At 39.7% G+C, this 26,189-nt stretch overlaps 1 protein-coding gene across 8 annotated transcripts in view; it reads right to left on the reverse strand.

Annotated features, from left to right (window-relative positions):
• CALD1 (caldesmon 1) overlaps positions 1-26,189 on the reverse strand; it is a 233,865-nt gene that overhangs the window by 88,094 nt on the left and 119,582 nt on the right. For all 8 annotated transcript variants that reach the window (XR_001901230.3, XR_001901231.3, XR_001901229.3 and 5 more), the window contains exon 3: positions 19,259-19,370. Coding sequence is in view for 3 of the 8 variants with exons in the window: in XM_017957181.3 (XP_017812670.2) it covers positions 19,259-19,329 (71 nt within the window). In the remaining 5 variants the exon portion in view is untranslated. The remainder of the gene's footprint in view (positions 1-19,258; positions 19,371-26,189) is intronic.

The following is a 26,189-nucleotide window of genomic DNA, read 5'->3' on the forward strand; positions in this document are numbered from 1 at the left end:
CACCCTGAAACTCAACCAACCCTGAGTTCAAGGTCTGTCTCATTTGGATATTCCTAGATCCCCAGGGCCAAACTAGGTCTTGAACTTGGCAGTTATGCAGGTTTCTACTGGCCATTCCTTTTTTTTTTTTTTTTTTGAGATGGAGTTTTGCTCTTGTTGCCCAGGCTGGAGTGCAATGGTGTGATCTCGGCTCACTGCAACCTCTGCCTCCTGGGTTCAAGTAATTCTCCTGCCTCAGCCTCCCAGGTAGCTGGGATTACAGGCATGCACCACCATGCCCGGCTAATTTTGTATTTTTAGTAGAGACCTCACCGTGTTGGTCAGGCTGGTCTCGAACTCCTGACCTCAGGTGATCCACCCGCCTTGGCCTCCCAAAGTGCTGGGATTACAGGTGTGAGCCACCGCGGCCAGCTTCTACTGGCCATTCTTTCTTTACGCTCATTAATATTGTGGATTACAGTTGGACTCCACTTGCTTCAATCTGGGAGACCTAATGCAATTTGACCCTTATGCATTGTATTTCTCAGAAATGCTCTTCTGTAGAATCTTAGGTACCTTTATGATGGTAGCCTAAGGCAGGAGATTAGAAATAGAGTAGGAGAAGAAAGCTTTTCCATTTATTTTACTTTGACGTTATTAAGCAGTGAAATCAAGCTCTTATTAAGATTAAAACAAGAAAAGCAAATGGGGCCTTTTTTTATCTCGCTAATTTATACAATAACAACCAGCCTGACAGGTTTTTAAGGGAAAATATTTAGTAAAAAAACATATTCAGTTTTCTCATTTCAAAGCCAGAAGCCATCTGGAAAGCTTTTTAATGTTAACACATTATGAAGACAACAACAACAAAAAAATAAAATAGATGATACTTTAAAAAAAAAAAAAAAGCAGACAGTCACTTCAAATTTGAAAGCCAATGATCTGAAATATGAATTCAGCTTTCTAAAATATGTTGCAAAGTAGAGAGGGCTGAAGTAATCTGAGATTCTCCTAGGTATTTTAGAATTCAGTCTTTCTAGGATAACTTCAAATTACCTTTCCTTCTGACCTTTTCCCAGTAGATCTAAGAATCAAAAATTAAGCTGAAAGGTAAAAATACAATTCTGAGGCTATTCTATTGTGCTTCTGGGTCTATGTATTTTGAGAGTTCCAGTTCACTAACTTTATTTGAATTACAAATTTTATGTTAACAAATTAACCAAAGGGTATATTTTATGATGAAGAAACTCCATTTATAAATACTCCTCCTCCTTCTTCCAAATAGCACTACTCAAGGAGCATAAACCATTTATAAAAATGCTCGACTTTACTGGAAAAAAATAATTAAGTCCTCGTATTTTGATTTAAAAGTATTGGGCTCTAATGTATTACTTCATTCTTTTTCTTTTTTCTTTTTTGGTCCATCATTACATCCCAATATTGGAAAACCATTTACCATTTGGAATCTAAACTTTGAACTCAACTTATATGTTAAACACTACATTCTATTGTATGCTAAACATTCTGTTATCAGAAAGAATGTTGATAAATACATGCCAGAGATTGTCCCTACCCTTATCCTACTTCTGCCCATTCTTCTGGTATTAACTGGATACTTTACTCCTCCTGACCACAAGCTTGATCTTTCATTAGAGAAATTTTTGATTATGCAGTTTGTTCACTGTTGGACTCCTGTACGTTTGGTATAAACCCTTTAATTTGATGATTATCTGATTTATAAGGCAGATACTAATTGCAGATATACTAAGGGCTTGAGTACTAGAGTAAATAGGCCAACAAAAGGAAATGGACTCTTACCAAATTCATATTGTTTGCCTCCACAATGCAACTAAATAAGCATAAGTGGTCAAAATTATATGTTGTAAAAGTCCAATTATCCTTAATTATCAAAGAAATGCATGAGATAAATCTCTTCATTTCTCTAGAGAAAAGATATGGAGTTGAAATTGCAATGGCTTGAAGGCTCAGCAAAGGAGTGATGAAACCCCAGGAGAGGTATTGATGGTGCCAGCATTTAGAAGACACAACAAATGTCACTGACATTTCTGCCTCCCTCACAAGTAGCTTAGCAAATTTGTCACAGTTGTGCCTTAATACACAGATATGGACTAAAGTATTAGTGTTCATTCAACATTGTATGCTGTCTTGGAGAAATAAAAATGAGTAAGATGTAGTTTCTGATCTACAATTGCTTTCAGTTTGGTGGAGAAAACAGATATGAGAACAAATAAACATATAAAATAGATGATAATAGTTAACATACGTAAAAAGTGCCATGTAAGACCTAAGGTGGGAGTAGGGGTCTCCTAGTAAGCACAGCACAGTTTCCTTCTGATTGGGATAAAGCTAGAATTTTAAATCTTCTGCATTTTCTCCTCAATTCACATCTAAAGGAAAAGGGAAGATAAAATGGCTTTGGCTCTCCTAATCTGCAATTGAAGTCCTAAGCCCTCTCCAGAGGTGACAGGCTCTAGGCAGAGTGACGGTGACATTTTATTTCATTGTGTTTCCTCAGCATCTGATTTTTGACTGCCTGACAGCCAGTCAGCTAGCATAAGGTAGTAGGGTAAGAAGTGTGAAAATTCCTTTGAAACGTAGCACATGACCAGCATGAAACCTGCAACTCTCCATGTAGTTAATATAGAAGTGAATCCAATGTAATCACCCAGGCACTTCAACATGATAAACGTATGTCATGCGCATTACCCTTTACACTTTCGATGACATTTTTTCTATGTCTTGCTTAATTTTCTCAGCCACCCTGCGAAGTGTTAGTTCTCTTTTATAGATAAGGAAACCCTGATCTGCTGAACTTTTATCCGGTGTCTTTTCTTTTGTCCTTGATTTAAAAGACAATCTCTTCAGCAGGAGTTAGAGGACATTTAGCTCTAATGTGGTAATAAATTGAGAGTGGGGCCTTGCACAATGCAAAGAAAAGAAGTGCCAGAGTGGCAGTAAATGACAGGGTTTCTGGATTTGACCCTGCCACTGACTGTGTGCTCTTGGACATGTTGCTCTACAGACTGTCCAATGATTTGGGCTTCCAACCCCCTTTCAGAGAATGTAGGAAAGACAGCGTATGTTAATTTCTGATGACATAACCCAACTGGACACCAGAATCTGTGTTCTAGAAGTAATTCTGCACTTCAGGCAGAGTTCTCATGGGAAACTGACACCTTTCTGAAGGGTATATGTCTCTGATTTCAGCTCTACCATAGCTCTGACAATGCCACAATGAGACATAATTTGTATGACGTGAGGCACTTAGGGACTAAAGGATTTGGGAATTTCTCCCCGGCCTCAGTCTAGAGTTTTAAAAAACTTCATTCTGTTCAGTTCAAAAGCTACTGGGCATCTGTAGCAATGATAATCCCTAGGTAGCCAGGATATGCTATGAAGATGCTGGCTCAGGGAAAATACACTCTCATGGTTAGATAGGAAGAGTTAAAGGATCTTAAAAGGTAGTAGCAGGAAGGACAGGAATCAGATATCAGTTCTTTCTACATCACAATTTTTGCCTAAGACCTCTTAATAATAGGTCCTTTCTCATCTTCATCAAAGGACAAATAGTGAGGGAATATTAGATCCCCCAAGTGAGCCCCCACTAAAAAAATATCAAGATCTACACAACAGTTTTGATTAGAGAAACAGAAGAATTGTTCAAGGAAGGAGTGGGCAGAGATATACATGTATTGTATCTGCCAATCATGCCTTGGGAAAGATGCAGTGTGATTAGACCTGAGGATGCTTCTTGTCTTTGAATCAGCCTGATAACCCATCACCTCATCCTGCTTGTTTGTTTGCTCACTTCCTGCTCATTTTTCATATTAGTCTCTTGAGTCTCCCCCCACCTCCAGAAAACCTTCCAACAGTGTAAAGTTTTCTGTGGGAATAAAAAATGGGTTGACTGCTATTATTCTAAGCGGGCACAGTAGTGCTACTAGCTCCAGAAATAAAGGACTCTTTCATTACCTAGTTGCTTTGGTGCCGGCTCTGAGTTATCTAGCTTTTATTTGGAGAGCCCTATGAAGCATACAAAATTCCCACCAGACAAAAAGACCCAGGCTACCCTTAGAAAAATAAAAAGCACATATTGAGCAATCCGCTGGAAACTGTCAGCTGAGTTCCTAAATGATACAGGAAAACAGAACCCAGTGAAGATGTGACATGGGATAGTCCATGTCACCCACAATGGAAAATATGAATATTGGAAGAATTTCCTATTCTAAACAATGTGGGGTTTAAAATACACTCTCTGGAGACTCTCCTGAATGTACAGGCTTGTAGCTGCTATTTATAGTGACCGATGTGTACTTTACTGAGATTTTTATCCCAACAAAGGAACTGTATGTGATGTAGGGAGTTATTAAAATGGAAAATAAGCCCTCACATTCTAACCTAGTCATTGGTACTCATCTCAAATGCAATGTCAAGTCTCACTAAAATAGATCAACTAGAAGGAAGGCCAGTAAAAACTATAAAATACTTTAAAAGAAATTTAATTTTGAAAAATATTCAAGTCTACCTACCTGGTAACTTCCACCAGGCTAGCAAAACGTTAGAAGCTTATTCAAATGGTGAATAAATACAAATGGTTTCTAATTAACAAATTAAGCTGTTCAATGTAAGTGAGTGTTTTTAAAGTTATTTAAAAGGTTTAAAAAAGTTGTACTCTCCAGTGTTTAAAAACTAAACCATGGAATGTAGCTTACATATTTAACATGTTAACCAAACCCTTTATTTATAAATAATTCAAAGTTGTACTTTACTAATATCCCTGAATAAATGATTAAAAATTCAAAAACAGTCTGAGTTAATGCAGATTTAGGATAGGCTAAAAACTGATCTTCCACTGCTGATGAATAGTGCTCATTAGATAGCAAACTAGTGGAAAGAACTGATTTTGTTCACAAAATATGCACATGATTCCTCTTTAACCTGATTCACAGATGAATGAGAATCCACTTACACAGCCACCACATTGGTCCGACATGCTCATGATTCACGCCCTGTGGTACTTTCTTGTAGCACCATTTAGGGACCTTTGGGATAATAAAGGTCAAGAACTTCCTTGGAAGCCTTGAAAGCAACTGAAGTCATCATTTCTGTCTGCCAGTTCCACCTGACCAAATGACAGCTGCAAATGCAGATCTGTCACTCCTGCTGGCAAATGAGAAAACCAAAGGGCAAAAGAGAGAGGTTCAATATAAATATTGGATAGCTTTCATTACTTTTTTTTCTTTTTTTGAGACAAGGTCTCCCTCTGCTGTCCAGGCTGGAGTGCAGTAGTGCAATCATGGCTTACAGCTCACTGCAGCCTCTAACTCCCAGGCTCAAGTAATCCTCCTACCTCAGCCTCTAGAGTAGCTGGTACTACAGGCACACACTGCCACATCCAGTTATCCAGCTATTTATTATTATTATTATTTGTAGAGATGAGGTCTTCCTATGTTGCTCAGGCTGGTCTCAAACTTCTGAGCTCAAGTGATCCTCCCACCTCAGCCTCCCAAAGTGTTGGGATCCCAAAGGAGTGAGCCACTGCACCTGGCCTATATTTTTATTTTATTTTGATGAGAATTCTTTGTTCACACTGTATACTTCTTACAACTTTAGACAGCATAAGAACATTTGTCTTGTGTGTTTATTTTTATTATTTCTTGAGGCAAGGTCTCATTCTATCACCCAGGCTGGAATGCAGTGGTGACATCTCAGCTCACTGCAACCTCTGCCTCCTGGTTTCAAGTGATTCTCCTGCTTCAGCCTCCCCAGTAGCTGGGATTATGGGTGTCCACTATCATGCCCGGCTAGTTTTTGTATTTTTAGTAGAGAAGGGCTTTCACCATGTTGGCCAGGCTGGTCTCAAACTCCTGACCCCAAGTGATTTGCCCGCCTCAGCCTCCCAAAGGGCTGACATTACACGCAGGAGCCACCATGCTCAGCCTGTCCTGTGTGTTTAGAAAGACAAACTTCTTGCCCTCTCAGGGAAGTGGGCTCTCACTGACACCTTTACCTGAGAGTCTGGAGAGAATCTTTGGAATGCCTGGATCCCAGGGCCCTGGAGAAGCTAATACCTAAATTCGTATGATCTCATTTCAAATTTTATTTTAAAATAAATGAATTATTCAGGACACCAGTTACCACTGGGGGTGGGGAGGTGAAGGGAAGGGATTGGAGAGGAGCCTGGGGCTTCAAGGGTATTGGAAATGTCCTAGGTCTTAGGCTGTGTGGTGAGTTTATAGGATATGCATTAGGATGAGTTAGAACTTCCATATATATTACATAGGATTACTTTGTATGCATCAGCTTTCTCATAATTAAAATGAATAAATTAGTAATTTGGGATATACTTTTTCAAAATCATTTTGTAAAAATTAGGCAAATGATTTTTCTTCTGTTATTATTACAATATTTATATATAGTGTTGGCACTCAGAGGCTTCTGGTTGATGCTTTAATGGTAATGAAACCATAGATTATGCAACATGAAAAGAGAAATGATAATTTCACAAGGCAAAAAGAGTATTTTAAATATAGTCATCCCTCAGTATCAGCAGGGGAATATAAATGCTACATACATAGTTGTTACACTATATTGTTAAGAAATAATGACAAGGAAAAAAGTATGTACATGTTTAGCACAGATGCATCCATGGTAGGCCTAACTACTTTTTTGATCTGGGTTGGTTGAATCCCCAGGTAGAGAGAGCTGACCATACATGATTAATTAAATTATATACACACATACACATATGTATATATAATTGTGACAAAGACCTTGATATGTACCAGACTATTGTATGCTTTTGTCTTGATTTCAAACAAGTAGGGAAAATGGAAAAGCATTCTTGATAATAAAAAGGTAAATTTTCTTTTTATATAGAGACCTTTATATCCATAATTGTCCCGTCACTTTCAAGGTAGCTGCTAAAACAGATTTGAAACAGAGAAGAGATTAGACACTGAGCCATCTGACACATGCAGTTGTACCTTGTTCAGTGATACCCCAGGTGGTAGCTGCCAAAAGGCTGAGTTTCCTGGGAGGTGACCCCAGAGAGGGCTTTTCTGAGAGCACCTTTCTTACCATGTCCTTCAGCCAGCAGAAAAACAGCAACGAGAGGTAACAGACTGAGCACTAATCATGTTTCAGGAATTGCCAAGCACTTTATAATCTGCATTAAACCTTATAAGGAAGAATTGTTCCGACGACCATTTTCCACATGATGAAATAGGCTGAGAGGTGGAGTAGAACCACCCTTAAGAATCCAGCTGGGATTCTGGGATTTGAATCCAAGTCTTCATGACTCTAGATCCTACTCTCTGAAAGGCACCAATGGGCTGAGAGAGGTGGAGTAGAACCACCCTTGAGAATCCAGCTGGGATTCTGGGATTTGAATCCAAGTCTTCATGACTCTAGATCCTACTCTCTGAAAGGCACCTGTCCCACTGCAAATCTGTCCCATCCTCCCCAAAGATAGTAGTGATAAATGTAAAATAATAAGTTTCTCTGTTAAGAATCAAATCAGTTATCTTTTTCATATTTAGAGAGAAAAGTCATTTGATGAATTTTCTAAAAACTGGTAAGAATGGAGAAATCCTACATAACTTAGTTTCATAATTAAGCTTTGTTTGAAGAAATCATGCTAACACAACATTCACCAAATAAAAAACTTCTAAAATTGATGGAAAATGGGATTGTAGTAAGTCCCCATAGTTTTTTTGTCCTTGTTGACAAAGATGGCAAAGTTTGATTCCCAGTTCCTGACAATTAACTGACATCATTCTGCCTATCCACTCATCTTTCTTTGTTTTTCACTTTATTCACTGTAATCTGACCTAATCTCCTTTATTTAGAAATATTATCCATAATCGGTTTTTAAGTTTTAAAAAGCACTTTACATGCAGTACATTGTAGAATACACTATTTTCCAAAAGTATGTTTTATTTTCCTAATCAATAGCCATAGACTTTTTTACAGACAGCAAAATGAGGATAGCTTTGTTTGTCCAGGGGCCCACACTATGCAAACAGCTTAGCTGGGTGATCTTGAGGGGATATGTCTCCTAGGCTTGAGTTTCTTCATATTTAACAGGCAGTTTTAAAATTCATTAGATCAGGGATTCTTGGCCAGAAGGCATCAGCCCCAGGAGGTCTGCGGACGGAGGTTCATGATGCCACTGAATTAAGTGCCAAGTTTGGTGGGTGCATATATGCATTTTTCTTGGAGGAGGGTCCAGAGCTTTCATCAGTGCCTCAAAAACAGTGTGTGGTCCAAAACTGAATACATAACGTTCCCCTGCGGAAGATGATTCATAAGGTCAGAGACAGCCTTAAGTTTTTAAGAGTGATGATGTGACTAAGTCCCTGTCCTAATGATGTACAGTCTTGCTGAAAAAAGTCCAGTGAAAAGTCAAGAATAGTCATATCAACAGCCTTCTTTGCCTTAAGCAGGGAAACTCGATCTTCTCTGTTTCTATTTTTCTGTTAAATGGGAATAACACAGGAGATTTTCTGAGGGCAAACAAAATAATGACTGTGCCTACACATGTAAGCCATTTACCTGAAGAAGCATAAAAAATAGTTCAACTAGGCACAGTAGTCTTTGTTTAGTCTATTGCTGCTGCAAGACTTTCCTTAGTTCAGCTAAAGACAGTGTTCTTGTCTGTCCCACAGCCACGAAAATTTGGGCTCACAGACGGTTTAAAGGTTGGGCAAAGCAGGATTTTATCGGGTGAAAAGCAAGAAAAGGGGGAAACAGGGACTCTCCCAAGGCCAAAGTCCCTCTGCTAGAGCACTTCTCGCCCGCCATTTGAATCCCCCATTCTGCACAGGAAGAGGCGGGGCCAAGCTCCTCCCAGCTGCAAACCTCGTGAACTTCCTGAGACTCCACCTCAGTGGGCAGGCTGGTTGGAGTTTCTCCAGGGACCCCCTCCCACCTGGCTGTCTCATTGCCGCATAACTGCCGTGAATGAATTTCCCCCATCTTGGGGAGCTATTTTGCCATTATGGAGATTATGGATTTTCAGCCAAGACCACCAGTTAAAACATGAAAAATTCCATGGATCAATTTGTTTCAGTGGGAAGGCTTTGAGATTTGGGGCAGGCAGGGAGAACCAGGTTGTAGTCCCTAGCTATAGGAAGCTGAACATGTTACTTAGACTTTCAGACTCAAGGATTCCTCAACTGTAAGTAAAATATCCAGGTCATAGGGTTGTTTGGATGATTAAATGAGATAATGTATATAAAGTATATCACCTAGTACCTGGAATTTGGTTGATGTTAAACAATTGATGGTTCATTTTCTTATTAATATTAGACAAAAAATTTGGCTGATAGTTTTTTCTACTTGAGAACTATTTTTCTACTTGAGAACTACTCTAAACTTTTAACGTGAAATTCAGAGAGATGTTTTAGACGTTATATTTAAAATAACGAATATGTCATTCATGAATTAGAAAATCAGCCACATGTCTACAATATGTGATTTTGAACTCCTCATGGAGCAATTATATTTGCCAGGTAGACTTCAATGTTGCCAAGGGTTTAATTCTTTCCCAACTGCAATAAAAACATCTCAGCAAAGTCAAGGTCAGTATAGAAAAGAAGCTTTGTGGTGAGGATGCAGGAAGTTATAATGACCGAGATGACAGAGACATAAAATTCATATTCAGGGCCAGGTGCAGTGGCTCATGCCTGTAATCCCAGCACTTTGGGAGGCTGAGGCGGGCAGATCACGAGGTCAGGAGCTTGAGACCTGCTTGGCTAACATGGTGAAATCCCATCTCTACTGAAGACACAAAAAATTAGCCAGGCGTGGTGGCACATGCCTGTAATCCCAGCTACTCAGGAGGCTGAGGCAGGAGAATTGAACCTGGGAGGTGGAGGTTGCAGTGAGCCGAGATCACTCCACTGCACTCCAGCATGGTTGACAGGACAAGACTCTGTCTCAAAAAAAAAAAAAAAAAAAAAAAAAAAAATTGTATTCAGTAAAATTTTATTTTGTACCAAAAGCCTACCAAAACATTAAAACAATTTTAATAATAACATCTAACATTTTTTGAGCATATAGTATATGCCAGACATTGTGCTAATTTTTCTACATCCATAGGCCAACTAGTTTAATCTTTTTTTTTTTTTCAGACAGAGTTTCACTCTGTCGCCCAGGCTGGAGTGCAGTGGCGTGATCTTGGCTTACTGCAACCTCTGCCTCCCGGGTTCAAGCAAGTCTCCTGCCTCAGCCTCCCAAGTAGCTGGGATTATAGGTGACTGCCACCATGTGCAGCTAATTTTTTGGTTTTTGTTTTTGTTTTTGTAGTTTTTAGTAGAGATGGAGTTTCACAATGTTGGCCAGGCTGGTCTTGAACTCCTGACCTCAAGTGATCTGCCCATCTCAGCCTCCCAAAGTGCTGGGATTACAGGCGTGTGCCACCGTGCCCAGCCTAATCTTTACAATGACTCTATGAGGCATTTTTATAGATAAATAAAAAGGAGTAAGACATATTTAATTTATCACAAGGTAACCCAACTAATAGCTCTCCAAGTCAGGATTTGAAACTAGGTCTATCAGACTTCATCACTCACACACCTAACTACCACATCATCCTCCCTTTCTCTAGGTGACAGAGGATTGTTAAATTATAAGTGTTACATATGGAAACAAACAAGCAAAACAAAACAAAACAAAATTGCTTTTTAATATGTAAATGTATGGACTTACATATTTGTTACCTTTTTTTTTGCAGCTAAGAATGCAGTGATGGATCAGCATGTGAGAGCCTTAAGAATCTAGATATTTAATTTTTTGTACCAAAATTGGTTATTGAATGGATGCCACTTTGGGTAGATCCTCAATTCTTGATGTTCTACTGGCAACCATAGCATAGGATAATTTTAGGTTGAGAGGAATTGTTAGGCTAGTGGAAATTGGTCAAAGTATGTCATCTTTACCTATAAATTGACAAAGGTAACAAATAATGTCTATTTAGAGTGAGTCAGAGAAAAAAAGTACAAGAGGGAGAGGATATCAATGTGTATGTGTATTTTTATGTAACTGGACACAAACAAATAAGGATCCCTATACATGGAAATTATCTACTTCATCTTGTTCATGCCCCTACATTCAAGTTGGACTGAAACTAAAGAAATAGATTGTAAAAAGTATAAATAGATATCAAAACCTATAATTTTTATGTCAAATAGATATGAAACCTTCCAGAAATATTTTTAAATGTCTTTCAAACCAATTGCTTGAAAACAAATCTTTTTTTTTTTTTGAAGTGGAGTTTTGCTGTTGTTGCCCAGGCTGGAGTGCAATGGCGTGATCTCGGCTCACTGCAACCTCCACCTCCCCGGTTCAAGCAATTCTCCTGTCTTAGCCTCCTGAGTAGCTGGGATTACAGGCACCCACTGCCACGCCTGACTTAGTTTTTGTATTTTTAGTAGAGATGGGGTTTCACCATGTTGGCCAGGCTGATCTCGAACTCCTGACCTCAGGTGATCCACCTGGCTCAGCCTCTCAAAGTGCTGGGATTACAGGTGTGAGCCACCGCGCCCAGCAGCAGATCTTTTAATTTCAAGGTATGTGGTGACTCACGCCTGTAACCCCAGCACTTTGGAAGGCCAAGGTGGGAAGATTGCTGGAGTCCAGGAGTTCGAGACTGGACTGCACAACATGGTGAGACCACATCTCTACAAAAAATAAAAAATAAAAGTAAAAAACTGGATGGCAAATTCTAACTTTCTTTTGCCTCCTGGAGTGATCAATTTTCTGAGAGAATTGAAGGGAAATTTTGAGCAAATATAGCTACTTTGATAATTTAGATAGTTTCAAAGGAATATTGTATTTAACTTAATGGAAAATAATGTTCTGATGATAAAATAACAGAAATTTCATTTTAAAAGATTTTATTTAAAAATGTCAAGGTCCTGATGCTAAGCATGTTGAGTAAGTGTGTGTGTTTGTGTGTGTGAGGGGGTGTGTGTTGTATAATCATTGATTGGTCATTTCTATTAAATCATGTAAAAAAGTCTCAGTGATACAGTTCTGGGAGGGGACTTTAGAGACCCCATGGATTTTTAAAAATTGCTTCTTTTTATAGTGTAGTAAAAATGTTTACTTTCAAATGTCTAATCATCAAGCTTATTTCAGAGGCCCATAAAAAATGTATGAATGATGACAACAGCAAGTGTTTTCATTCCCTTTATTTATGTCTGTGAGCTTCTGAATCTGATAACGTAACTCTACAATAGGGGCCTTTCTTCTGATCAGTGAGAGGAATTCATGTTGGGTGCAGAAAGCAGGTGCTGGGAATGTAATGAGCACATCTTGGAAAGTGAGAGAGCCGCTTGTTGGGGAACCAAGCCCAGTGTCGGGCAAAGTATGTCTGCTGGAGATTTTCTCATGGATAAAATCTTTGCTGCTGGTTTCTCAGAAAACACATCACAGCTCCTCAAGCCTGTTATCCCAGCACTTTGGGAGGCTGAGGCCGGTGGATCACCTGAGGTCAGGAGTTCGAGATCAGCCTGGCCAACATGGTGAAACCTCGTCTCTAATTAATACAAAAATTAGCTGGGTGTGGTGGCATGTGCCTACTCGAGAGGCTGAGGCAGGAGAATTGCTTGAACCTGGGAGGCAGAGGTTGCAGTAAGCAGAGGTGTTTCCACAGTACTCCAGCCTGGCCGACAAACCGAGACTCCATCTCATAAACAAAACAAAACAAAACAAAACAAAACAAAAAACAAAGAAAATAACCCACAGCTCAACATTCTTTCGGCCAAATTTTTAAAAATCACTTAAACTGGTGCTAATTCTTCCAGCTGAGACAACGCAGTCCTTCCTCAAAAACTGTTACCGATCACAACCACTCAAAGCTCTTCAATCAGTCACGAATTCCTGCCTTTCGTCTTGCCTATGGTGCTTGTGTCGTCGATGATGTGCAAAACAATAAACAAGCCTTTCATATTTTTATTTTTTATTTCCGTGTTGTAGAGAATCAAATTAGATAATAATAATTAATAATGAGTTTATTGAATGTTTATTAGATGAATAACACTGTGTTAATATTTTCATGTATTATCTTTTTACATCCCCACAGAAACCCAGTGAGGTGGATACTTTTATTACCCGCATTTTGTAGAGGAGGATACAAAAGATTTGAAAGATTGAATAATTTGGTAGATCCCATAGTTAATAAGTGGCAGAGCTGGAATTTGACATTATAGCTGCCCAATGCTGAAGCTCATGGCCCTTAACTGCCAGCTATGCTGCCTCCCACTATTATACATCTGGAGGTTGCCTCATTCATATCGAGCATAAATGTTCCATTCAGACATAGCTAGTTCTGAGGCCGGTGGCAGTCCATCTTTACCACACACACATAAAATGTGTAACTTTTTTTTATACTTGCTGAATAGGAAGAGAACTGGGTTTCTCTCTCCCTCTTTCCTGGCCAGAAGTATGTATTTCCTGGTGATGTAACAGCACATGCACACATAATCCAGAGCAGACAGATTAGGAGGGCAGATGGGAAGAGACATAGAAACAAACAAATCGAGTGTTGATGAAGATGCACGTGGACCAGGGAAGAGGCACATGAAGATACACAAAGGAATACAGAGATGAAGGCAGAGGAGAGAGATTGAAATAAAAGACAGAAACAGAAAGGGAAGCAGAATATAGCTTTTTTAATTTTAATTTTAATTTTTTTATTTTTATTATTGTTGCTCTATCGCCCATATTGTAGTGCAGTGGCATGCTTGTGGCTCACTGCAACCTCCGCCTCCCAGGTTCAAGCGATTCTCCTGCCTCAGCCTCCCGAGTAGCTGGGATTACAGGTGCCAGCCCCTATGCCCAGCTAATTTTTTTGTGCGTGTGTTTTTAGTAGAGACAGGGTTTCACCATGTTGGCCAGGCAGGTTTCGAACTCCAGACCTCAAGTGATCTGCCTGCCTTGGCCTCCCAAAGTGCTAGGATTACAGGAGTGAACCACCGCATCCGGTCAGAATGTATCTATTTAATTTTTTGCTCCCATGAGATTGGTGGAGAATAATAAACAGCGAAACTACATTTTTATCTATTTGTTCAAATGAGTAATTGCTTTTAAAATATAGTTTAATTTGAGATGTGAGCAAATAGTGCCTTTTGCTTAGAAACAATGCATTAAGGATTTTCACTGATTACCTGCTCATTCCATTCTGCCTACTGAAATTTTTTTCTCCCTCTTTCGGTCACGATTGCTCTAGTTACTAATCCCCTTAGAATAGGAGCTTAGTGACCACTGGGACACTATCTACTGGTGACCACTGATTCCTATGGTTCGGTATAGTATCTTGCATTTTGAAGGTATTCAACATCTGTTTTTTTTTTTTGTTTTTTTTTTTTAATGATGAAATGAAGTACTTCCTTCCTTTTTGCCAAATCTGAAGACCTTATCTCAAGAACTCGGATGAAAGACAAGGACAAGGTAATGGCATAAAAGTTGCACAGGCTAAGGGGCAAGATAAAGAAGGAAAAACTTTTTTTTTTTTTTGAAACTGAGTCTCACTCTGTTGCTTAGGCTGGGGTGCAGTGGCGTAATCTCAGCTCACTGCACCCTCTGCCTCCCAGGTTCAAGCGATTCTCCTTACCTCAGCCTCCAGAGTAGCTGGGATTACAGGCGCCCACCACACACCTGGATACTTTTTGCATTTTTAGTAGAGACGGGATTTCTCCATGTTGGCCAGGTGGTCTCAAACTCCTGACCACCCACCTCGGCTTCCCAAAGTGTTGGGATTACAGGCATGAGCCACCGCACCCGGCTGGAAGAACGTTTTTTGATGCACTACGTTTGCAGACGAGGTTATTTGAAATGAACTGGGCTAAAACCCTTAGAAGGAGATATGTGGACGATAGAGTCTCAGGGCAGCTCGGATGCAGTGAGTAAATGCCAGTCCCAAGCACATGCAGGCCAGCATGGCACAAAGCCTGCAATTAGCTTGCAAAATAGTCTTTGAAAAGGTCTATTTCTGAAGAATAAAATGTGTAAAAATTCGGTTTATTTTAATCTGTGGTTATAACACCGGGGAAAAGGACAAGTTTTAAATTGTTTATCATTTCAACATAAAACTGCACCTGGTAATCAAACTCAATACTAATAAAAATAAAAATAACAGGGTATTTTTATTTGGAAAGCTTTTATGGGTAAGGAAAGTCAATGGACTTTCTCTTCTCTGTAGTACCCCGTCCCCGACACTGTCTGCAAGGGTGAAGTGTACAAAGGCTGTGGGTCATCTTTAATAAGTATGAACCCATACGGGGTACATGTTATGTTTGAGGATATAAAAGTATAATTCCTCGATCTTTACTTGGTTTTAGATAGGTTGAAAAGGATTAAGCACATATTTCCCAACACTGTTACTCTGTGGTTCTATTCTCAGTACCCAAAATAGAGCCTGTTTGTGGAATAGATGCCCAGTGAAAATGTGTTGAGAGTAAGTGAATGAATCTGCAGCTCTGAGCCTTGGAGCCACTCTATTACTGGTAGTTGGTAACTGCCCTCCAGATCAGGGATGCAATCTTTGTTTTAGTTCCCTAAAATCAAAGAGAAGTTAAGTCTTCTCCCATCTGGGCTCAGGTATACTGCATAGGGCCATAGAATTATTTTTTTCAAAATAGAAAATTGCCTTAATTTTTATTTGGCTTTAAATAAAGTAACATATGATCGTTGTAAAGAAATATCTACAATACCAAAAGCAAAAAAAAAAAAAAATTAAAATGACCACCAATACCCCAGAGAAAATGGCTAGTCTTATTTTAGAGGAGGAAGCCAAGGTCTGGAGCTAAAGGAAGAGGGACTTGCTCAGGGTCTCACGTGCCCTTTGTCTTCAGATCAAAACCCTGATTTTAGATGACCTTGATTTCTGCTTCTGGCCACCTATTTCCTGCACACACCCTGCACTTTCCCACCAGAGCTGACTGAACCATAAAGCCTGACTTTCACTATTCCCATAAATGATCAGATTTTACAAAATTCTGAAGGGTGGACATGGACTTACCAAATCTCAGAATAGCAGAACTAGAAGGTTCACCTTGAAACATGGAAAGGTAAACTTAGTACGAGTATAAGGAAATACATAAGTACTACTCTTCCTTAAGAAGAAAGAAAGAGCGAGAGAGAGAGAGAAAAGGAAGGAAGGAAGGGAAGGAAGGAAAGAAGGAAGGAAGGAAGGAAGGAGAAGGAAGGAAGGAGGAAGGATGGAAGAAGGAAAGAAGGAAGGAAGAAGGAAAGAAGGAAGGAAGAAAGAAGGAAAGAAGGAAAGAAGGAAGGAAGGCAATGAATGGAAGCAAGAAAGAAAAGGAAGAAAAGAAGAAATAAAAACAGAAAAGAAAACAATATAATATCCCAAAAGAAGTAATACAGACAGAAATGTAAGTTAAACAAGATTAGGATTAATTTGTGTAAGTTTATTTTAGATTATTCAGGGTACATAAGATTTACTGTGTACATTCCTTTTACATCTGAATGTAAAAGAATGAAGAAGACAAATTAAAAAAGAAGACAAATTAAAAGAAGACAAATTCTTCCACACAAAACAAAAAAGTCGAAGGAAGAAACCATGTAGCTGTGTGGTCAATTCTTAAGCAAAGTCCTGAATCTGAAGAAATTGGGTTTATTCACTCTAATGACAGTATGGTTCTAACCACAGCAATTTAGTTCTGTCACACCTCTGCCAATGATTCCCTGACCCCCTGTTCACATGGAAAGGAAAGAAGCTGACAATGGCAATCTAGCCTGATGCCCAATGTCTACATCCCCAGTCCTGAGCCTCTCTAGCCACAACTCTATCAGGCCTGCCCCTACACCCTGACCTGTCTGCTTTCTGATTCTGTTACACTTTGGTTTACTAGCATGCTGTGAGGTACATAAAGGCAGGAACCATGTCTACTTCTTTACCACCATTATTTTTCCCATCCTTAGCACACTTAAACCTGGTTAGTGCTTAATAAATAGTTGTTGGATGAAGATATTTTGTAGACTATCATGAGAACTTGAGGTGAAATAACACAGCATTGGAAGGAATAAGAGGTGTGGTTCACTGAGCCCAGCCACCGCCCACAAGACTTCCATGTCCACCATGTCCACTCAGCACTGAGCCTCATACTCTCCCTGGTTCTCCCCCATCTCCCTGGTACATTGTCTTCTTTGATGATTTCCATTATACCTTGATGATCGCTCACTTTTTCTATACTTGCTTTTTTGGGAATATCCCTTCAGCTTTTGTACTGGCACCACCATACTGTGTCTGCCCAAATTTATTTCTCTAATAATGATTTCTCTCCCTTTTTGAACAAAGAGTGAAATTTCCTATCTCCACATGCCTGCAGGAAATCTCTTTTTGGATGTGGTTTCTACCTGAAATTAAACACTGCTCCTCTGACCATTCAAGAAGGAAATCCTCCATTTGGGACAAAGCAGAGACTTTCCTTCCAGCTTCTCAGACATATATTCTTTGGAATCGTCTGTAAGTTCTTTGCTCTCTTAAAAGGTTTGCTAATTCTCCCTCTGTAAAGACTCTCATATTTGATCTTTCTTCATTTCCACACCCACTGACCTGATTCAGGCCTCATTATCCTATATTCCATACTATCTCTTCCAGTGCTGGTATCCCCATATTCTAGTCCACTGTAGATAAGTTTCTCTAGCATAGTGTCATCACACATAACTCGCTTGTTAAGTCTCTGTCTATTCCTTGTATAGCAAATAGGAACAGCCAAGATATACAAGTCCAGTCCATTTTCCCTCAAACACTCAACAGGTTTCTTGCACCAGGATTCTTATTTCTACTTCTGCACTGTTGCCAGTGTCATTCCTTCACCTAGACAGGCTCCCTTTCCCTCTTCATTGCCATCATTACCTCCTCCGTGGCTCACCTCCACCAAGAAACTTTCTCTGACTAGTTCCATTGCAGGATGATGACTACCTTTCCTTTTCTTGGCATGATGGTTTAGCTCTGGCTATGCTGCTATGTTGTTTCTCACTTGTTTGGCTAGTGGTAATGGTTAATAATAATAATAGCTATCATTTATGAAAAACTATCATTTACAAAAAACTACTGTGTGTTAGGTACCTGACTAGGCTATTCATGAAGCTCAGTAATCTTCCCAACAATCCCACAGGCTATGTAGATATTACGCCTATTTTATATATATGGCAACTGTGGCTTAAAGAGAAAAATCATTTGCTCAGGGCCACACAGCTTGTAAATGGCAGAGCTAGGATTTGAACCAACAGAATGCAGGTATCATCCATAGTGCCTTGTGGACATGTTTAGTCATTTCATGAATGGCGGCTGACTCTGGCCAAGTTTATCATAGGCAGTTATTTTATCTTCTGCTTTTGCATTCTCCATGCAAATAAGTAGAACATAAGAACACTACTTTTCATTATAGGCGTAAGTTTCCACTTTTCTACTTTGGGATCGTTAAAGAGTCATCTTTCATCTGTGCATTGGAGTTACTGGGAACAAAATCGATTTGATTTTAAGGTCATCGTTTAACATTTTTCTCTCTGTGAATGCCTCACCTGCTTTCTCAAAAGAACATCTGATTTAAGTCACATCAAATACCACACTGTCCTTTGTTCTGAGGCCTAAAATGTTAAAATATGCATTTATGCCCCAGGTTTTATATGCCAAAGCTTTATCTCCCCAGTTTGGCCTTGTAGTCACCACTATAGAGGCCTCACATGACATGAACAGCTTCCAATTACACCCAGAATCTCCTCGGTAACATAGCCCACTATTAACCTGTACTATGCAGATCCGTAGAGTTCAATACTTTTCTAATAAGAATGAAAATTTTTCACAAGATTCATCCAGGGCTTTTTGCGTTTTTTGTTTTTTTTTTTTAGATTGAAGACTCTCATTTCCTAAATGGTTCCAATATTCAATACTTGGCATTTTCATGTCATTTCTTATTATATAAGCTTTTTAAATCTTCACTCACACATTACTTTTGTCATTTAAGACATTCCAATGTGAAAGGTATTGATTAAATGCAATTATCAATATGCAATTATCAATTGATTCTTCTCAAATTTCTCTTTTTCTTGATCCTTGTTTTCCTTTTTTAAATGCTAAATTTAGAGTCTTAGCAGAAAAATTTTCCATAACTACTTTTGCGAACAGTTTGGTGTGCAATATGGCCTCTCAGAAGGATGGTCTTTGAGGCTTGAAACCAACGTTGTTAATAAGGGAATACAAGTATTTTTCACCCTAGATCCTTACCTTTCTGCTTCGAGTCGCATCTCCTCCCTCTTTTGCCTTCTAAGTTCTCTGCGACGTTCAAAATCATCCATGGTGTGATTTCAGGTTCAGGGAGACCAGATGACGTCTGGACCTGAAGGAGAGGAGGTAGAGTCAATATCATAGATAACTCAGTGTGTTACCTCTCTTTCAGTCACTGTGCACCCTCTCCCATTTGCCAGTCTCCTGATTTTTCTTTACTCTTAGAAAGCTGATAAGGTAGCCAGTGATCAATTTCTGACTCCTGAGCCAAGTTAAATTCAGTCTCATTCATGAATCTCTTAGAGACAAGTGAGTGAGATCCCAAGATTATATATTCTTTTAAAAAGACCTCAGGAGACAGAGAGGTTTTGAAGACTTGAAATATTGGTAGAATCACTTGAAATTCTACTGAATGATTTTGTTCTTTGTAACTTGCTGAACCCCAGATCAAAGTTATGAAAAAGTGAACAAAGAAGGAGGAAAACAGGAATGATAAACAGAAAAGAAAAGTGGCAAGAAGAGGAATATGTAGGAACTAGGAGAAAAGTGAAAGCGAGAAATAAAATAATACAGTATCTCGGCATATAATGTGCATATTCTCAAAGAAGCATCAGGATTTTAATAAAGACTGCAGCAGTAACATCATGAATAAACATCATGAAGCAACATTTTTAAAAGCAGTTAAGTGGTGATCAAGCTATTTTCCAAGTTCTAAAATCACTGCTCTTTCTACGGATGTAACCCAACCATTTTACCCTTTCCTACCTCCTCTGTGATGGTTTTAATTCCGGAAAGACCTTCCCCTTCCAACTCTTTAAATGAGGAGCCCGTTTCCCCTGCGTTTTTGTGCCATGGAGTCAAGTATTCCAGAATTCCCCTGCAGCCCCCAAACCCAAAATGACTACCAGAAAGGGGGAAGCGGGCTCTTTTTGTCCTTGCTTTGTTTACAGAGCTGTCAGTGGTTAGTTAAACTCGGCCTGGAATCTGGCATTTAAGGCCTGCTTGAAGATTGTTTCCTGTGTGGAACGGGAGGCCTCCACTTCCTCTGGAATCCTAGACTCTCTGCTGCACTCGAATCACAAAAATATTTTCCAGCCCTTTCTGTGCACACGAGACAAGCCATTTGCCCTGTGTGAGAAAATAAGGAGCTGTACAAAACCTAAAGCCATCACACCTGAAGGCATCTTTGTTTGAAGGAGCAAAAAACAAAACTTAGATTTTGAAGCCAAGTTCAGAAACCTTCTTAAATAAATTGTCCAATTCTTTTATTTTCAAATGTTTTTTCCCCTCTTAAAAAATCCCACAAAAACAAAAATAAAAGCTCAGCCAACAAAAGCAAAACTATACAATGTTTGAATTTTTCCCCTTTTTATCGTCTAAGGTGTTATTAATGTTCCTTATAAATCTTTAGAAATTCAAATCTTGGTGTTTATTTGGAGTTTTAAATTTTTGGTGTTTATCTATCTTACTCTTACCAAGAGTACTTCCTGAGGCTTTGCTAGCTGTGAAAGAAACAACTCATTTTCTTTCTTATTATTTCATCAACCATAAAGAAATTTTTCTACACTTTCCAATCTAGTCTACAATTATCAGAATGGAAAAAGAAAAAGTGATTTGAGAGTTCCCTAAGAGGCCATCCGAGGGCCCTTCTCCCTGGGGTAGGCTCCTGTTCTGACCACAGGGCAGGAGTGTGTGAGGACAGCCCTGTGGGCAGTAGGATCTAAACTCATGGACTCGAATGCCAGGTGTAGTGGGAGAGCAGACTCTTCTCTTCCTTCAATGTGGTCTTTTGTTGCATATAAAGTGCCCCTTGAATAACTTTAGCAATAGCAAACAGACATGGGAAAAAGAGATCCATCTATAAGGAAACAATTTTACCTTTTAAAATTTATCCAAGTAGCTTGAAGAGCATCCTCTAAGCCTCTGTCTGGTTTTTGCTCCTACCTCATCAAATTTAAGCTGTCATTCTGGCTGTTTGTCAGCAACAGTGGTTCTCAGCCTATACCTCTGGTGGAGGTGCTAATGAGCAGTGAAATGAGTATCTCCAAGCAGGCTGGAGAGGTACATGGACTGCAGAGCCCAGCAGTGTCTTGGAGTACTTAGAGGGAAGTGAAACTAACATCGTGAGGTCACTTCCGCTGGCCATCCTCGCTGGCTCTCAACCCACGCAAATTCTTTTTCTACTACCCATTCTCTTCTCCCACTTCTCACCTTCTCTTGCTTACTTGGGCACTTTTTCTTTCCCAGCCATAGAAAAACTACCTGTCGTTTGAGTGCTGCTGAGTATATATGTGGAGGCGGCACCCAGAGGGAGAGAGAGTGTGTGTGCCATTTCCTACACACCAGTGCTTTTCTAGGTGAGGCTTTGTGCACATGAGTGGGTGTAGCTTAGAGGAAAGCACAAAACCACATCTGTGTACCATGTGGTATGACTGTTGGTGGTGTGTGTGTGTGGTGTGTGTTTCTTGTGTGTGGGGGAGAGAAGGTGTATGTGTGTATGAAAATTGTTCTCAGTATCAACCCAGGATGGGGCTGGAGATCCTCCTTCATCCCTGCACCCTTACATCACAGAGCTTTTCGGCCCTTCTCTAGCATCTTTCCTTTGTAAGAGGAGCCATGTCTAGGTAGAATGGTAGGTGATTTTTTTTTTTTTTTTTCCTCTTCTATGTCCCCAGGCAGTAATCCCTCATTTCCTGCCCTACCCCTACTCAGTGCTGAATTCTTTTCAGCAACATTGGTTAGGAAACAAACTCTCAACCAATGAAGGGATGAAAAGTCAAGACAGGGAGATTCCATCAGTCGTGAGGCTCTGGGTGTCACAAATAGTGTGAAAGAGCTAAGTATTGATGTTTGTGACAGATGGGTTCTTGGAGAGTTTTATGAAAATCTAAATTTTTGTGCTCGAGGGGGGATTGTGGTCATGCTATAGAAAGATTTACTGAGGTGGCTTCTTTCGTAAAGAGGGGAGAAACAAAAACCTTAACAGAGGCAGATAAGTCATGACCTATGGACATGTCTGTGTTTTCAGTATGGGTTCTCATAGATTGGATTTTCTTTTAAAACAAGGTCTGCCTACACTGCCATGATTAAGAAATAAGTCAGTGTTAAAGGTTTCAGGCCAGATGCAGTGGTTCACGCCGGTAATCCCAACACTTTGGGAGGCCGAGGTGGGTGGATCACTTGATGTCAGGAGTTCGAGACCAGCCTGGCCAACATGGTGAAACCCCATCTTTACTAAAAACACAACAAATTAGCTGGGCATGGTGGCAGATTACTGTAATCCTAGCTACTTGGGAGACTGAGGCCGGAGAATCACTTGAACCCGTGAGGTGGAGTTTGCAGTGAGCTGAGATTGGGCCACTTCACTCCAGCCTGAGCAACAGAGCGAGACTCCATCTCAAAAAAAAAAAGGAAAGAAAAAATATTTCAATCACCGAACACATTGCCCTTCCTTTTTTTTTTCTTTTTTTGAAATGGAGTTTCACTCTTGTCACCCAAGCTGGAGTACAATGACGCGATCTCGGCTCACTGCAACCTCTGCCTCCCACGTTTGAGAAATTCTCCTGCCTCAGCCTCCCGAGCCCCTGGGATTACAGGTGTACACCACCACGCCCGGCTAATTTTGTTATTTTTAGTAGAGACGGGGTTTCACCACGTTGGCCAGGCTGGTCTCGAACTCCTGACCTCAGGTGATCCTCCTACCTCGGCCTCCCAAAGTGCTGGGATTATAGGCATGAGCCACCGCGCCTGGCCTGCCCTTCTTTTTGAACAAAGCCACAAGCCTGCAGCCCAGGGGATTGGCATGATGTGACAAGAGGTGTGTCCTGCATCTTACCATCACGCCAGGGCTTCTGGGACTTTCCTCTCTTTCCTTTCTTTCCTCCTTGCTTTTTTTTCTCTGCCTCTTTTCAAAGGCGGAATATTGATTGGTATTTCTTCTGACATTAAAAAATTTTTCTCTTTCTTTGTCACTTTTTTTTCTTCTCTATATCCCACCCTATGTTGGAAATTAAAGTATATTTATATTTATTAAAACTAATTTATGGCTCTTTTCCTTTAAAAATTTAGTTCGATAGCTAATGTGCATCTTTCAACCAAGAAATTTATTATGTTTTATATTCACAAAGTTTTTGCTGTTTTCTTTTTCCCTCTATGGGCACGTGGCCCTCAGTATAGATATTTCCTGTGACGCCTTTACAAGGAGAACTAGTAAGTTTCTGCTTTTGTTTGGGTCAGGGTTGGTGGCAGATAAGCCATTTTAGGTGTGTGTTGGTGTACTCACCTGTGCACGCGCACATGTGTAAATTCAGTCAAGGCAGGAGATGTTTGTGAGCAGGTGGCTTTCTAACCCAGCACTCAACACTTAGGGACAAAGCCATATGGAAGAAGCTAAGTCTTATCTACTTTTTGGGCAGTGCCAATATTGGTTTGGAATGCAAGAATAATAAAATCTGTTGTATCCGGGACACTGAATAAGTTACATCCAAAAGGAGCTAACATTTATTGAATATGTACTGTGTGGCAGGCCATTTTCTTAAGCCTTTAACATTTTAATGAATAGACTTTATTGCTTAGAGCAGAAAAAAAGCGAGTAGAGAGTACAGAGTTCCCATATATTCCCCCCTCCCCAACTCCTGCCCACATTTTCTCCTGCATTTGGAGATAGAGTCTTTGCAGATGTGGTCAAGATGAGGTGATTAGGGTGGTCCCTTATCCAATATAATGGTGTCCTTATGAAAAGGGGAAATTTGGCACAGAGACAACACACACAGAGGGGAGATAATGTGAAGGCATGGTGAGATGCCATGAGAAAGTGGAGACAAGGAAGACCTAAGGTTTTCACCAGAAAGCTGGGAAAGAGAAATGGGGCAAACCCTTCCCCAGCGCATTCAGAGGGAGCCTGGCCATGCTGACACCTCCATTTCAAACTTCAGCTCTCCATAACAGTGGGACAAGAAATTACTGTTATTCTAAACCAACTAGTGTGTGGTACTTTGTTATGGCAGCCCTAGGAAACTATTAGGAACCTCTTGCAGTAGTGTGGTACATTTGTTCCAATTGACAAACCAATATTCATGCATTATTATTAACTAAAGTTCATAGTTTACATTAAGGTTCACTCTTTGTTGTATAGTTTCAAAGGTTTCACCAAATACCGAATGTCATGTATTCACCATAGTAGCCTCATACAGAATAGTTTCACTGCCCTAAAAATCCCACCTGCTCCACTTGTTCATCCTTTCCCTCTCCTTACTCCCAAATCCTGGCAACCACTGATGTTTTTATGTCTCTACAGCTTTGGCTTTTCCAGAATATCATATAGTTGGCATCATACAGTATGTCTGTAGCCTTTTCTGATTGGCATATTCTACTTAACAATACACATTTAAGTTTCCTTCAAGTCTTTTCATGGCTGATAGCTCTGCTGGGCCATTAAAATATATGTAATTTTACTTTATCTGGGTAACAAATCTGTGAGGTAGCTAGTATAATTCCCACCTTATGGAATTTCAAAGTGTATGCTCTTAACCACTATAATAGGACTAATCCACTATTTCTCTCTAGGATTTGTTTTCCATTTCAGGGAACAAACAAGAGTGCCCCAAAGAAGTTCTGAGAGGACTATTATCACTGATTGCCACATTGATTCATTGGATCATATAACCTTAGGTAAGAAATAATCCTAAAAATTACCTGTGCCTTCAGTTTACAACCTGTTTGGTTTAAATCATAGAATTATCAAGTCACAAAAGATCTCAACTGAATCAGCCTTCCAAATGCTTATTTCATCTCTGTTAATTTATTGTTAGGGCTATGTAAAATTCATAACTCAGGATGGCTGTATCCTCGACAGCATCATTGCATACTCTTCTTCAGTATCTTAGTTTCTTCTCTTATATTGCACCTTCTTCATTACACATATTTCTCCTCTAACCCACTATATTCTCATTCACAACATCATCATTTCTCTGCTCTTGCAAGGAATTCTAGTCTTGGAACACTCAAAACCATTATTAGACAGGTCCTCTCTGACTAGTCATCATTTTGCACCCACTGTAAATTTCATGATTCAGCTACCTCGATGAGGTCTCACAAAAACATTTATACAATCAATATTCAATAAATATTTACCAAACAGCTACTATGTGCCGGGTACTGTTCTAGACACTGGGATATAACGGTGAACAAGACAGAAAAGGTCTTTGCCTTCCTGGAATTGATAGTTCAGACTTTTTTGCTTCTTTACACTTCCACCAGGCTTATCACACTCATCTTCAACCTTGGACCATACCCATCACCTGCTTTCTGTTTTGTGTTCTTGAGATTCAATGCTTTGTGGGAGAAAGGGTGCATGTTGTGTCTCTCCTAAAGATTTGCATTCATTTCAGTTGTGCCATCGCTGCAACTCAGTGATGTTTCTCTTCATCCTACAGCTATTGGGTGATTTCTGGGTATAACATACTCCAGCAGATTTCCTACCTCTGATCTGCAATGATCGTCACTCACCTTGACCCTTTAACTGTTTTCCTCCCTTGGCAAATAGTGACCTGGAATGAGACCTAGGAGACTGAAACTGAAGCTCTATGAGCTTTGTTTCTCTATAAAGTGAGCTGGTTGGAGAGATAATATTCAAAGTTTCATCTTACTCCACATAATAATACTATGAATGTATACCTGCTTGAGCCAGTAAAGCTGGAGGTATCACGCATGACATATCCATGCTTCTTCCTCCTTCCCAGATGTAAATGTCTTGAGTATCTAAGTCTGTTCTCATTTAATTGTTTGATCTAGAAACCATTAACCTTCCTTTCAAGCTGATCATACCACAGCATCCTAGATAAAAAATATTTGATTACCTCTCAAATATGTCTTACAACTTTCTACCTCTACATTTTTACTCATTCTTTTTAATCCACATCTTCACTATCCA

The sequence above is a fragment of the Papio anubis genome, chromosome 4, assembly GCF_008728515.1.
Source record: "Papio anubis isolate 15944 chromosome 4, Panubis1.0, whole genome shotgun sequence".
NCBI classification, from domain to species: Eukaryota; Metazoa; Chordata; class Mammalia; order Primates; family Cercopithecidae; genus Papio; species Papio anubis.